The sequence below is a fragment of the Mixophyes fleayi genome, chromosome 2, assembly GCF_038048845.1.
Source record: "Mixophyes fleayi isolate aMixFle1 chromosome 2, aMixFle1.hap1, whole genome shotgun sequence".
Classification (NCBI taxonomy): domain Eukaryota; kingdom Metazoa; phylum Chordata; class Amphibia; order Anura; family Limnodynastidae; genus Mixophyes; species Mixophyes fleayi.
In genome coordinates this window covers 152,303,366-152,319,337 of record NC_134403.1, presented here as the reverse complement: position 1 = coordinate 152,319,337, position 15,972 = coordinate 152,303,366, and the positions used below count along the sequence as shown (strand labels likewise).

The 15,972-nt window shown below is 37.0% G+C and overlaps 1 protein-coding gene across 2 annotated transcripts in view; it reads right to left on the bottom strand.

The window, feature by feature from the left end:
• The window catches only part of GCC2 (GRIP and coiled-coil domain containing 2), a 61,510-nt gene extending 48,247 nt beyond the window's left edge, over positions 1 to 13,263 (bottom strand). For both annotated transcript variants that reach the window (XM_075200256.1, XM_075200258.1), the window contains exons 1-5: positions 13,205 to 13,263; positions 8,678 to 8,734; positions 3,709 to 3,793; positions 2,105 to 2,172; positions 1,640 to 1,744 (exon numbers count right to left, since the gene is read on the bottom strand). In XM_075200256.1, coding sequence (XP_075056357.1) covers positions 1,640 to 1,744; positions 2,105 to 2,172; positions 3,709 to 3,793; positions 8,678 to 8,734; positions 13,205 to 13,210 — 321 coding nt within the window. In that variant the 5' untranslated portion in view covers positions 13,211 to 13,263. The remainder of the gene's footprint in view (positions 1 to 1,639; positions 1,745 to 2,104; positions 2,173 to 3,708; positions 3,794 to 8,677; positions 8,735 to 13,204) is intronic.
• Between the last annotated feature and the right edge of the window lie 2,709 nt (positions 13,264 to 15,972).

The following is a 15,972-nucleotide window of genomic DNA, read 5'->3' as shown; positions in this document are numbered from 1 at the left end:
TTTATTTTGATTATATATAGCATGAAAAGTTGGAAAAAATGAACATTAGGTTCAACATATTCTTATATGTTCTACCAATGTTGAGCCAGAAAAAGTCAAAACAGAACCCCAGCAAAGCAGCTGCCAATTTGCCCTCACAGTAGGGGTAAGAAATCCTTCCGGGCTCCATAAATGGTAACTGGATGTAATTCTATGGATCAATCATCCCAGTAATGCCTCATAATAATTATAGATAGAAATGCCATTTTTTGTAAGAAAGGGATCAATTCAACAATTCAAAGTTTAAATTTGGTTAATGAATCGATCATCACTACCCCTCTTGGTAACAAATTTCGGGAAGTGTTAAGTACAGCAGTAGTGCATCAATCCACTCAAGAATCCCAATTATTAGAAATACATACCAATTTCCACAGAGCATTATCGAAGCACTTTACACAATTAGATCTAGTGCTCTAAAAGAGTGGTACAAAAGAAACACTAACTATTATACTCCCTAAAGTCAAGCACACAAAGGCTTAGGGGAATATCCACCAAATTGTTTTGAGATTGAGCTACTTACTCATATGTATTGCGCATTTGTGTGAATAATAGCCACTACTTAATATTGCTCCATTTTATATATAAGAGGGTTATCTATTCCAGTTATTAAGAGGTAGAGTCTTACCATATTTTAAAGTTTAAAAATACAAAAGCAATAAACGAATAGTGTGTGCATTAAGATGCCATCCTAAACAACTTATGTGGAGTCTGTTGTATTCACTCATTTTTAAATGGAATCTGACAAAACTGAAGCTCACCTTTGTGAAAAAGGACAGCACGAAGTCATAAATGTATGAATGAAAGTGAAAATTGGATACAGGATTTGCACTCACTACTGCGCTTGTACTACTACATATCAGAGACTTGGTACAGTGTTCCCACTAGAGCAGCACTCATGGTAAGAGACCCAATAAACCTAAAGGTGGCTTATAAAACAGGTCTACTAATAACATTTATAAATATGCAAACATTTCAAGAACTTATCAGAACGCGGGGAACATTTTCAAGACTTCCTGTCAGTATCACCTTTGAAGGATATAGACAGAATATTAACCATGTTTGTCAGAAATTAACAGACAAAAACAATAGCTTGTTAACAACTGCCCAGAAAATGTAATGAAAACAAAATGCCAAACACCTCCAGATCTGTTAAGGTATGGAGATTTTTTTATAAGAATATTTGCGAATGCGAACGGCAGCTTGTATTTTAGGTTTAGTGGTCCTTTCAAGAAAGGGAAAATGTTTACCAACTGACACACAAAAAATCTATTTGATTAAAATATATAAAACATGACAATCCACTGTAGCTCACTCTATTAAACTAGAGTATTACCACCCCACTCCATTGCAGAAATCTAACGCCACAACCAACACACAACACTGCCAGTTATATTAATTCACCACTCCAGACAGTGTATTTCAGCACAGCAAGACTGCATGGCTGTTCATCACACTGTGTCTGCTCAGTAACACAGGCCTCCCACCCCTAAAAATGGTATCTGCAGAGAAGTAAAAAGTACATGATGTATATATTTAGTCGATATTTAATTGAAATACCTGAAATATACTATTTATTTAGATGAAGAAAGCAGTGGATTACCTGAGCATCTTCTTTTGTTTTAGCATACTCTTTCTTCAGAGAGACCAACTGCTGTTGAGTTTCTGCCTTTTCTAAAAGAACAGCGTCCAGTCTTTCAGTGAGCGCCTAAAAGAGAGAGAAACATATTATGGTTTCTATTCAGCACCACAAGATGACATCAGCATTGTGAACCTGAGCTTAGTTTTCCAGGATATCACTTTACGAATGGTTTACACACGGTTACTTTTAAAGCAAGATTAGTCTTAAATAAGTAGGTCAAAATTCCTAGTTTACGGTGTCCGAAGAAGTGTCCTGATAAAATGGTTATTACTAAAAAGGCAGGTTGAATATAATAGCTAGAACAAATAAAAAAAATGACTGTTTGATCTACCGTAATATACTTATGATATTATCATCGTTTACTTATAAGGTGCAACAAGATTTCAGCAGCGCTGTATGAACAGCTTACAACAAATGATATATTACCTGTACTACGTCATCTGTCTCTCTGGTAATTGGTCTTGATTTCAAGGTTTCGATTTCTTTCTCTAAATCTGAAAAAATATAAATATTTAAGCAGTGAGTGAAAACCTTACAGAATCAAAGCAGATGAAGAAATAAAGGATTCATCAACTCTTTGCATGGTGTAAACTGTATTCTTAAAGACAATGCAAGTAGAAGGGAAAATCACAGATAAAAAACTAAACTAAACTACTATTCTCATAAAATTCTAAATATTTAAATGTTTCTATAATTTAAAAATATTGCGGTTAACCGTATGTACAAGGAATTGGGGGGGGGGGGGAGGGGGATGAAAAAAATGCAAAGCTAAATTACTTGTTCTAAAAGACAAACTTTACCTTTTACATATAAGCAAGTGTATAACATTTAAAGGGGTTACCTATTTGAGGATAACCCGACTTTAAAGCTGCAGTCACACATACTCTATACATTTTTATTATTTATTTAAAGCAAATTATTGTACCTGTTTTACAAAAATCTACAATGTCCTCCTACAATTCCACCTACCCATTGCAAAAGCTCTCTCTGTGTGAGATTTAGAATGCTGTAAAGTCTCTCAGCAAGAACACATTTGAGTTTCAGCACTCAAGCTTGCTACTGAGAAGAGAATCGCCTGATTCCTCCCTCCATGTACAGGACGGCCGATTGTCCGGACAATGAGCATGCTGTTAAGAAGGGTATTCTCAAACCTCTCTGCTCACTACACAACTGTTGCCATGGTAGTTACATGACACTTGGGAAACTGAAAACCCTCAAAAGCAGCTTAAAGAAAAGCAAAATAAATCACCATCATGTAACTTTTTACAGAAAACCAGAGTGATTTACGACAATAAAAAAGGTCTTCCCTGTATGGCAAGCAGGAAAGTCCCTCCTGGTGCCTGTAGCAGAGCTGGCACATGCTGAAGAGCTTAATCCAGTCACACGTCTTCAAAACTACGTCAACACCGCTCTACTGATGAGCTATATACTTATTGTAGTACTTGCAACTCCCCAGGATGCAGGATGAGCGTAGCTCACTACGTTATATTAGGGAAGGGTTGTGCATCCACTTTAAATACAATGTTCAGTCACAAGCTGACTTTCCCCTGCAATTTTTTTTTTAAAGTTATATTTAATTAAATGTATTTCATTCCTCTCTGCTGCATAATGCTATATAGCAGACGCTACATTGCGAAGAATGTTTCTAGGATAAAAAATAATAAAGCATTGTATACATGTTATGCTTGCTGTGACATCTCTGACAATGCTCCTGTGTATAAATCCACTAATTTGCAGTATGTACAGAGTACTGTTTTATACAAGAGACTTTGCAACCAATCACACAAAACATAGGGCATTAATATGTGAAACATGGAACAATAACCTAAATGCCCCAAAATATTTTTAGTGAGTGGGATATACACATAAACTAGAATCATCATAAGATAGAGGGTTTGTCACCCTATGAACCCAAGACTAAAACCTGACAGTTGTAGAGAGATTAAAGTATGTCTAAACATATCAAGAATATGCAAACAATTACTGTTTTCATTTCATTCAGTATGCTACATGGAACACTGCATTTATACCTGTACACCTTGATTTTACTTTCTGAATAAGCATCAACTGCTTTTTAGCAAATTTGATGAGATCTTCTTTAGGCAGCGAATCCAGCTGTAAAACACCAATGACACATTAAATTTAATTACCAAAACAATGTTACCGACAACTGCAGGGATAACAACCTACATATTTACAAAAATGCGCTGAAGGCAACTTGTGAAGCAATTCCCTGCCGAGATTAGGTGTAGATTGCGTACATTAACGTGGATCTTCCACCATATTAAAATGTGTTTTGCCAATAGATGATAAGCTCAGCATCAACATTTATTTATATAGTGCCAGCAGATACCATATCACTTTACAACTGGCAATGAACAGTAATAAAACAATACTGGGTAATACATACAGAGAGGTAAGAGGGCCCTGCTAGTAAGCTTACAATCTATGGGACAATGGTTTGATACACAAGGGTAAGTGCTACATCATATTGCATATTTGTCCAGTTAGAACACAAAAGGTTAAAAGTAATTAGTGGGCTGTATGTTCAGTCACACAACTTTGTTGGCGAGAGGGTTATTGTTTTGTGTTAGCTGTGTAGAGGGTGGTAATAGGGTAACCTAGGGAGATTAAGAGGGTGTAAGAGTAATATTATAAGCTTCCCTGAAGAGGGGAGTTTTCAAAGAACGCTTAAAAGGTTTGAAGACTAGAGGAAAGTCTTATTGTGTGAGAGAATGAAATCCACAAAGTGGGTGCAGCCCAAAAAAAGTCCTGTAACCGAGAATAGAAGTATGAGATGAGAGTGGAAGAGAGACGTAGATCTTGTGCAGAAGGATGGTGTCGAGGTGGGAGATATTTTGAGACAAGTGAGGAAATGTATGTTGGTGCAATTTTGTTGATGGCCTTGTATGTTAGAAGAATTTTATATTGGATTCGTTGAAAAACAGGCAACCAATGTAGAGACTGACAGAGTGGCTCAGCAGAGGAAGAATGATTTGCAAGGAAAATCAATGAAGCCGCTGTGTGCAAAATAGATTGTAGGGGCTAGAGTCCGATTTTGGGAATACCACCAGTAAGGAGGGAATTGCAATGGTCAATGCAGGAGATGATGAGTGCATGAACTAAAGATTTTTCAATGTCTTGTGTGAGCTATGCAAGTATTCAGGAAATGATTTTTAGATGTATGCAGCATGATTTAAATATAAAGTCAATGTGGGGAACAAAGGATATTTGTGAGGCAAGGATTATACCTAGGCAGCGAGCTTGCGGGGTGGGATTTATGGTCATGTTGTCAACAGAAATAGAGATGTCGGGCAGGAAGTTTCTATTGTTGGGTGGGAATATTATTTCTGTTTTTGAAAGCTTGAGTTTGAGTTGGCGAGAGGACATCCAAGATGAAACGGCAGAAAGACAGTCATGTGAGACAACACAGATGATGAGAGATCAGGATAGGATAAATTTGTGTATCACCTGGATAGAGATGATACTAAATTCCAAAGAAGCTTATTAGTTTTCCATGAGAAGTGGTATAGAAAATAGCAAACATATACAAAAAAAAAAAAGAAGAAGAATAGATAACATCCTAATATCAGTTCATGCCCTAACATTTGTTGAAATTTGAATGCCCTTGACTGTTGTACATGTTTGTCTCTGGAGATTTCCCTCTTACCGACCCTGATCCAAGCATTTCCAACAGTACAGCAAGAACAAATGGACATAATACTTGGACAACAATATAGAGCATTGGGACAGCAAAATTCCCTTTTGGATCAAAAGCTGTTACCCCGGCCATAATATAAATTATGTATTTAATCATAATAAAGAGAAGAGGATAAATATAGAACCCTGAAACAGGATATCTCGAGCGGTTATAATGTGTACACTTCTAACCCAATAAAGGAGTCTTTGGAAAAATATACTCATGCATGTCTGCTAGAGGACAGCTATCCCAAACACAAAACTAAATTAGATTATATCAAAAATAAATTTTACAGGTGGGAAAACCATGCCAGAAAACTCCTGGTCCATATGACAAAAGTTGTGAAACACAAAAATCACACTGTAGCAATCAATATGAACACTCACATGCTTGAGGCAGATAGAGAACATCTCGGGAATTAGCTATTTCAGGCATGCAAATAAATAAATCTATCTGTATTGTCTTACATCTAAATATTATAAAAGTTTACAACAAGAAATTATTCCCACACTGCTCAAACTTTTACTAAATAATTCACAGCCTGAGACAGCGTCACCCAGATTTTAACAAAGCATATACCATTTTAAACTTACGATAGGTAAAAATCCCATATCAACATCATATCGTCCAATCACCATTCTTAACTTGGACTTCAAAATATTGGCTAAAATCATGGCCAGAGAGCTTCGGACCATCCTCCCTCTCTTTCAGCACACCTGTTAGTTTTTGAATGCGGTTGTCACTCGGTGAGGGGCATCTTCATGGCAATTGCAGCAGTAGCATCATCTTTACAAACTGCATAAGCCAACATTTGCCTTAACCTAGACGTGCAAGCTTTTAGTACGATTTCATGGCCATATCTTAATGAAATACTTGACTGTCTTTGGCAAAGCGTTTACTGGCCTGATAAGATTTTTCTGTGATACACCTATCACTTCCTTGCTGATTAGGGTGAATCTTGTTAAAATTATTTGCCTAGATTACTAACACCCCCCTCAAAATATTACCAATAGTATTAACACATGTGAAAATTCAGGGGCTGGGCTGGGGGCAGGGCAGCATCTGCCTCCAGCACCGTCCCATAGTGGGCAACTTTGGGCTGGGTCACTGGGCTTCCTGCATTTTTTTCTTTCCTTTAAAATGTTCCTAATAGGCTGCTAAGTGGAGTCTCACCCTCTGGGCTAAAGTTTGCCAACCAGCGCTTGAGGGCATCTCAAGCATAGTCTCTATATTTCTTAAGTTTATTTGCGGGGAGAAAAAAAACCAAAAACCTAGAATAAGTTATAAGGCTTCAGCCAAATCAGATGGAGGAACGTAGCATTGTAAGAATCAAGCAGCATAGCTGAGTTACCTTAGAGACTGGCTGCACAGCAAACATACTCATGCTAATACAACTTTAAAACATTTTTTTTTTTTACCCCAAATGAGTTTAAATTGCCTTTTTTCACTTACATGATCATGGAGTACCCACACAGAACCTCCATAACACTCTCTTACAGACCAAGAGAAAGGTTTAGCACGTTTTTAGACACTGATACAAGCTTAACCCCAATATAACTACACACCCTCCTCTTTTAAGAAGCCCAAATTCTAAAGATGGTAGTGGCAGCCTACCCTTTTATTCTTTGGTGGAATACAGGAATTAAGTCTATTGGACAAAAATTATATATATTAGCTAAGAAACCCTTGACATTCCCACAGGCACAGGACACACACTAAACCATTAGGCCATTTAGCCTGGCCTTTTTTTGGCCCAACATTATGCCAGCAGTGTGACAAAGATACTTTCACAATGCCCTGCACAGTTTCATCTAATAAGCTACAAACACAAATTCATTTTGCTCCATTTACAATTTCATGCATTAGCAATTTGACTGACAAAGAATTGGGAATGTCACAATACAGGAAGTCTTTCCTAATGTTGTCCATAGATTTTGTTTTTAACTTTGATAATTAGCAGAATCAATTCTCCCAGCAGTGACATATGTGGAAACATTTCTAAACATTTATCACAGGGCTTACTTATCCCCCGCACCACAGATTTACAATTGGACTGGCGAATGAAATCGGAAATCGTGGATACTCCATGGTGGTGGATCGTACCCAATGTTTATGGGGCTGCCAGCAGATCAAACACTTCTGGACCATAGTCTGCAGATTTGTCAATGAACATCTAGTTAATTATCTCCCTCTCTCCCCGGAATGGGCAATATTTAGCATTTTACCTTGGGGTACCAGAATCTCAAAAGATGGCAAAAAAAAACCCTTAAACTATCTCTATCTACTTCCGTAAGAAAAAGCATGCCCCGGAGGAGAATCCAGAACGGTCCTCCATCTCTAACGCTATTCCAGAAGAAACGTTTCCATGTATTTCATATAGATGGCTGTAAGCTTCACTACAAAAGGAAAAACAGATGCAAAAGAGTTTTAAAATATGGGGGTTTTGTTGATGTTCTCCTTGTACTCATAAAAGTACAGGTTTTGGTCTATTTTCACGTTTATGTGCACAATATCCACCAAATACTTCTATGACACTTGCATTGTGTAGAATTTCTACTGAAAGGGTGAGCGACTCCTAAACATTGCAGTTTTTATCTCTAAGCAAGCTAGAAATAAGGTCTATATGAGTTTAAACATTTGGCTTATTAAAGAAAATATACATTCAAAATAATCAGGATAACATGCTTAACATTGTTTGCTGTTATGCATTGTGAATGTTTATTTTTCCCTTGGAAATAGTTTTCACAAACTTGTAGTAACATATCTGAAAGATGTTTTCAATAGTGTTAAGAAATTTAACTACTAATATGATTATTAAACATTTCAGCAATATGCAATGTATATTGTACCTATGTATTATGTACTTAATGTTTCATTAAAAAAAAAAAAAAAGTGGTTTAAAAACAAAACTGATGTTTCCAAAAACATTGCAGCATGAAAGTAAAATTATTAAATACACAATACAGGATTAGCAAACTTTAAACTGACATTTAATACATCATAACCTATTCATTTCAATGGCATGTGATGCGATAAATGTCAATTTGCTACACCTATGTCTAGAAAATTAAGGATTGTTAGTAGACAGATGACTGCAGCACAACAATTAAAATACAATCATATGAAAAGGAATGTGGTTACTCACAGTGATGATAGTGGTGCATAGAAAAGCTGTACACATTCCATTAAAGACAACCAGCCAGTTTCCATGATATTGAGTGTATACAGAAACAACACAAAATCCAAAGCTCTGTTAAACTTTTTGAAACAATTGACAAAACAAACAAAAATGTGTTTACCTTAGACTTGCCTGCTCCTGAAGTAGCAGGTGATGCAACTCCATCCTGACCAGTGTCCTAAGGAGAAGCACTGACCATTATTATGTATTGTACAAAAAATATACAGACCCATATTAATTTCTATCAAGAAGTTACTTTTATTTAAAAACAAACAAAAAAACAAAAAACAAAAAAAATTGTCATATTCCATGAAAACAAATCCCATGGAATTCAAATTTTTGCCCATATGACACATTTGTAAGACAATAAGTATTTACTATCTGATATTATGTATATGAAATCAACATAAATTGACTCAGACACTATAAAATTCCCCCACACTAAACATAAAAAAAAAAAACGTTTACTAATAAAACGCAGAATGTGTGGCACAGAAAAATACATTGCTCAAAGATATCATCTCCACTAATTACAACAAACCAGTAGACTCCATTAATTTATCTACACTACAATTGTGGCAGCTACAAACCATGGGTGAACAATATTCCAATGGGACAATTAGGAAGGCTGAGACGTTATTGCATATTATATATGGATATTGAATTACGAGCTGAGATTTTAAAGACCTTTGCTCAAGGAGGATACTCTTTTACAAGGTTCTTTAATTTATGGTTCTAATTTGTAAAGATCTACTTCAATTACACCTGAGGTAACTAAGAAAAGAAGATTTCTCTTACTCAATTGGGGAACACTGCGCACCTTCCCCTGCTCTGTAAATAGTTGTTGTATAGATTGACTGGATTATTGACAATGTATTTTGAGTGCCCTACTGAAAAAAAAATAAAATATATATATATATATATATATATATATATATATATATATATATATATATATATATATATATACACACACACACACACGACACAAAAAGAGAAGCGCCAAACATAGTGTGATAACATCAAAAAAATTAGTCACATCCAGACATTCCAGAGTTAAGAGAATATAATGATTCGTATATCAGAGGTTAATTTCCTCAAAATTTCAACACCTGATTTCAATAAGTTCCACCTCCTCAATAATAAGTGGCATTTAGACTCCAAATAATAGATAAAATAAGTATAGTGCGTGCATAGTAGAAACAACCAATTCAGAGGATAGCACAATGATTAGCCTCTCAAGGGTATGATTCCCCAGGATTACAATAGCTGCTTAAACGTAAATTACACAGCAAGACTCAATATACATAGAGTCAATAGTAAACGCATAGAAGACAGGCTTATTAAAGGATATAATCCATTATTTTAATTACAGCCTAAATCCATAAAAAACAATAAAATGCCCGTACATCGGGTACATTAAAACAAGCTTATCTGTATAGAAAACGCTTGCAGGGGTCCTCTCAGAATGACTCTCTGGAGCTGGCAACAGGAACCTCCTCGCCTCTGCTTCCACCACAGTACAGGCCCCCCTTAAAACCACTGACGCGTTTTGTCTCAAACGAGACTTTATCAAAAGGGTATATGTTCAAAGGTGGACAGTTCATCCTTTTATAGTCCACATTAGCGCTCGCATACAATCTGTGTCCGTCTCACCGGAAATCGCATGACATCAGGTATGGGCAAAAGTTCCATAGTCGTACTTCCGCCCACAACGACTATCCGCATCACTTCCTGTTTACGGAAGACGACATCACCTCCGCTATAAGCTCCGGGACAGATGTCAAATGACAAGCCCAGCAGGAATATACTGTAGTACAGAACACTAATACATACACACTACACTAACGATAAATTACTAGACAAACAGTCAGCAGTAAAATTGTATATCTCCGCCCAAAAGTAAAGGAGTCAATTAGCTGGGCGGTACATACACCAATAAAGAACCCTTCAAAATAGAGTAAAAAAATATAGCAACCCAATCAAGGCCAATAAGCCACAAGCTACTAAATATGTAATAAAGCCCAATACGAGCTAGGGACAATTAGCAGAGATATACAATATATCCTACTTCCCCAATAACAAACCCCCCAATAATCACCCAAGGTAAATATCTTAACAGTACATACATTAATCGAACAATACCGTAATTAATAACAATGAGCAACCCAATCAGATAAATAGAATATAGGGTCTAACAGCAAAAACTAGACAATTAAAGTTCACATATTTACGCCAAACATCCTAGGATGTATATACATAACCTCACATGAGGTAAAAAAATGCAGAACATAGAAAAGGGGAGACAAAAAAAGACAAAAAGAGGTAGATTAATACATTTATATAAAAGGGGCTATTTCAAAAGCCGCATTTTATTGTTTTTTATGGATTTAGGCTGTAATTAAAATGGATTATATCCTTTAATAAGCCTGTCTTCTATGCGCTTACTATTGCCTCTATTTATATTGAGTCTTGCTGTGTAATTTACGTTTAAGCAGCTATTGTAATCCTGGGGAATCATACCCTTGAGAGGCTAATCATTGTACTATCCTCTGAATTGGTTGTTTCTACTATGCACGCACTATACTTATTTTATCTATTATTTGGAGTCTAAATGCCACTTATTATTGAGGTGGAGGAACTTATTGAAATCAGGTGTTGAAATTTTGAGGAAATTAACCTCTGATATACGAATCATTATATTCTCTTAACTCTGGAATGTCTGGATGTGACTAATTTTTTTGATGTTATCACACTATGTTTGGCGCTTCTCTTTTTGTGTCGTTTCTATTTAGGTATTACATCTGCAATCTGATGTTATAGCGGAGCTGCCTACTGTATGTGATATATTAATTATTAATCACACGGTCACGTGATATTTCTGATTGTTCACTAAGCGCCTGTTTGTCTTTTCACTTTATATATATATATATATTTTCAACTCTGTAGTAGGTCCAATAATGGGAGAGAGTTTTTTGTTGTTTTACTAATGGTAAATCAAACATGTATATATAAAAATGTCCAATTTCTCCTCTCTTTCATCTTTAAATTATTCCACATATGTGATTCTGCTATAGTGCAGTGTGTTATATTATATAACATCTATATTAAGTCATTTAGTCTGGCACCCAATATCTATTACATAGCAAATGATGGTATTAGCATAGATATACATATACAAACTGGGCATATTTTATCTCTATATAAGGATAGCCCTATAAGTAGTTTGCCGATATCCACATTGTGAATGCGCAATATCCTCCATACATAGAATTTGTTTCATGCATATGCACAAGGTATATATGGTTCTAAAAGTGAGGAAAATAACCACTCATTTATACAAAGAATTGGCCTCATTCTTTTTTCTTTATTAATTATCTGCAACATATTTTTTTAATATTCAAACACAATGTATCTGTAAAGAAAATGGAGATTTAAATATTAAAATGAATTTAATGTATTGTTATTCTACTTTGTGTTTAATTCACATAAGTCCTGTGCAGACATCTGAAAAGAATATTCAAGTTGAACTGGAAATTTAGAAGCAGTAGAAGTGGCAATATGACATACAATTGTACATCCGCCAATGTCGACAACTGGTTTGGTCACAATTCTTTATAAAATAATGATTTGTTACTCAGTTAACACACTAATTTCCCCTTAAACAAATCAGATTCTGACAAACAAAATCTTGTCATGGTTGCTTTCTCAAAATAAGCTTTAACTAAAAACTAAGGAGTCTATCCATCAACTTTTTTAACACTTAAAACTGCTCTTTCCGTATGCTTGCCATGCATTAACTGCCTATCGGAGGAGATTTCACAGAAATCTCCATTTAAGCAAATACCATTCAGCATCGCAGTCCCCATAGATTACTATGGAGAGTCCGATGTTCTGCAATGCATAAAGCTTTGCATTGTGCAGACAGGTAACGTCATCTCAGGTTACCTGTCTTTTCCTATGAGATTCTGCTTAAGACTCTCTGACTTCACAGAATCCAGTACAGTGGAAATGCTGAGCGTATTAGTAAATTGGTAAAAAAGAGTGCAGCATAGACGTCACTTCACCGGGGGTCCATAGTAGCCCCAGCATGGAGCATATATATATGCATCACCCTGGTTTGCAGCAATGCATATTTAGGAGCACTACATCTTGTTGATGCTTAGACCCCTCAATGATTAACAGAAGCAATATATCAAGTTTTCCAAAGTGCTATTTTCTGGGGGAAAAAAAGAAAATGTACACACCAACTAAAAACATTTCAACACATAAGCAATCATCAGTATAAACATACCCATTACAAACACACACAAAAAAAATGAATGTAACAATTACATGGAATAAAACCTAAATAAACAGCATCCATCACACGAAATTATATATATATATATATATATATATATATATATATATATATATATATATAATATGTCCCAGCAGAATACTGAAGCACATCACACCAGTCACGTTTACCCTGTACACAAAAAACTCAAGTGTTACTAGTGAGCAGGAGACAAGTACATGGCAGTAGTGTTATTCTTCCACATAGATGAACAATATAAGCCTGGAAACACGTAACTCCCCCGTGCTGCGCCTCCAGCTGAGGTACACAGCTCAATAATATCTCCTATATCCCCGGGAATCTCACCTCCATGTAGACAATATACTCAACAGCAGCAATATGCCCAGCACTTCCGCCTCCGTCACCAGCCGCACGTCACACGGCACGTACCCTAGAGCCACGCCCATCCACTGACGTCATCACGCTTCCGCCCTTCTTGAACCCAAACGGCCAGAACAGCGAGCTGTTATATGTACATCTATAGCAACACTGTTACAGGACATGTCGGAGACCTTGTAATGTGCTTCATAGTTCCACGATGGGTTATTTTTTTTTTTTACTTTGGCCGAACTGTAACAGTTATGGTATCCTACGTTTTTAACTTCCAGTTTACACACCTTATCTATAATTGTTTATAGAGGCAACAAAACCAAAGTGTTTAGTGAAAGGGAAATGTATTTAATAAGAGAAGAGAATGGCAAATTTTATACAGGGCGACTGAAAAACACTGTTACAAACACCATAAAGCCATATAACACATATTGATACACGTTTTATAATATCATGGCGATGCCAATGGAGATATATCTGTATGCATGTAAACCATGCATATCTGTACATCAGACCCAGAAGAGGAACGGGTAAAGGACTAATGCAGAGATGCCCGAACTCAGTCCTCAAGAGCTACCAACAGTTCATGTTTTCAGGATTTCTTTAATCATACATAGGTGACTTATTCTACCTGCCGGGTCAGTAATTATCCCACCTGTTTCTACAGACAAATCCTGAAAACATGAACTGTTGGTAGCTCTTGAGGATTGGGTTTGAGCACCTCTGGGCTAGTGGAATTAGGGGCTTTGTTGCCTGCCTGCATGCATAGTAAAAAAATAAAATAATCCACAGGAATGTGTGATTCAGTTATGTCTTTATTTACATGGCTGATCTAGTAGCCTAAAGATTATGTATGGTTTCCAAAAAAAGCATGCTAGCAATCACAATTGGTGTTTTTAAATTGTACCTAATGCCTGCCAGTATTAATGATTACAGAATTATGCCAGTTCCAGTAATGTCAGATTTTCACCCTTTTCTTGGGAGATGAAGTATGACATCAGTGAAGCTGGAGGAGGGACAGAAAGACAGTTAGATAACTACAATTGTTAAGGCTGCAGGAATATGGATGGGAGACTGTGACAGGATGGACCGCTTATGCCACCCTGTCTGTGGTTGCTGGGAAACGACTGGGCTTTCGTTGCCACTGTTCCCTTTCGTTATCCCAAATGAGCCCTCTAACTGAACCGCATTAGGAGGGGCTTACAAATGCTGCACCCACTGGACTCCTTCACGGCATCCAGAACCGCGTTCCTTCTGGGTAACTGTCGTTGCTAGGGTAACCTCTTGCCGGTGTACCTGGGCTGGTACCCCTGACCTCGTCCTATAGATCAGGGCAGTGGCAGATCCAGGGGGGGGGGGGGGGGGGGGGGGGGCGATCGCCCCCCCTAGCAGGGGCTTGCTGCCGACAGCTGCACACTGTGGCTTCTCTGATTGTGTTTTAAACACAATCAGAGCAGCGGGACAGCACACTGCCACTGCTGGATGGACCTGCACATACTGTGCAGCCGCCGGCAGCATTAGACATCAGAAAGGGGGCGGGGCCTAAATCGCCCCTTCCCCTAAAATCGCCCCAGGTAGGACAAATGTCTAGATCCGCCCCTGGATCAGGGTTGCTGTAAATGGATCCCCTCTGGCCTATCACACTGGCCAGAGCTGTTGGGTAGCGGGCAGAGCGGTGGTACCGGAAAGCTGGGTCCACACCTCAGTACAGCCGGGAATGGATTAGAGTTGGGTCTAATCTGTAGGTCACATGAATTTCAGTATTGGACAAGTTGTCAAGCAGGTCTTTGGAGCAAGTGATGTTTATTTGCTTTCACACTGTTTTAAGGTACCAGTAATCAAGAGGTCAGAAGAAACAAGAATGATACATTTCGGTTCACACCAGTACTGTTTTATACAGTTTTGGACACAGCCTCCCAGTGGGTAAGCCAGCCCCCTGAAGTCTAAGTTATTTTTAGTATCAGAATGCAATGTGTTTCCCCAAACATGGATTTAGATGCAATTTATACTTAACAAAATTTACACTTATCTGTGATATCCTACTTCACATGCTGTTTATAATGTTCAGAGAGGTTCTAACACTCTGGACAAAAGACCACACAGTAATGACCTCCTGTGGTGCATTTAGACTAAAAAAGGACATGTTGGTTACTCACATGAATAGACTTAATTAGCCTTAACACAGACTTCCTTTTGAAGCTACACACAGATTTCCTCAACAAATGCTTATTGCATCAAACTTTAGAAATGAATGCATTTCATATACAAAGTGCCACACAATATAGTAAAATAAGTATATTTCCAATACACAGTATAAAGAATCAGTACATTTGCAACTATATAAATTGGCAAACTGTGCTAATAATTGAAATATATTATTGCAATAAGTTATTTATAAGTCATCCAGCCACAGACCCATTTTCTTAGTACACATTTTTGCATACAGGTGGTAGGTATGCTTTAAGCAATATACATGATATAGTGTGCTGTGCCTTTACTTATTAGGGTATATGTAACGGGATTAATGCACCCCCAACTGTATATCAAATGCCACCAGGTATTTTTATAAACACCTATAAGCACAAGTCAATGCAGAACTCTTTAGTGACTAATAATTTATTTTTACTTATATTATTCTTTAAAACACACAAGTGTTATTTTGAAACAAATTAAGTTTCTTGTATGAGGTAATCCTGATATCCAGATGTGCTTTGCTGTCGCTGACAATTATGGATTTCATCAGT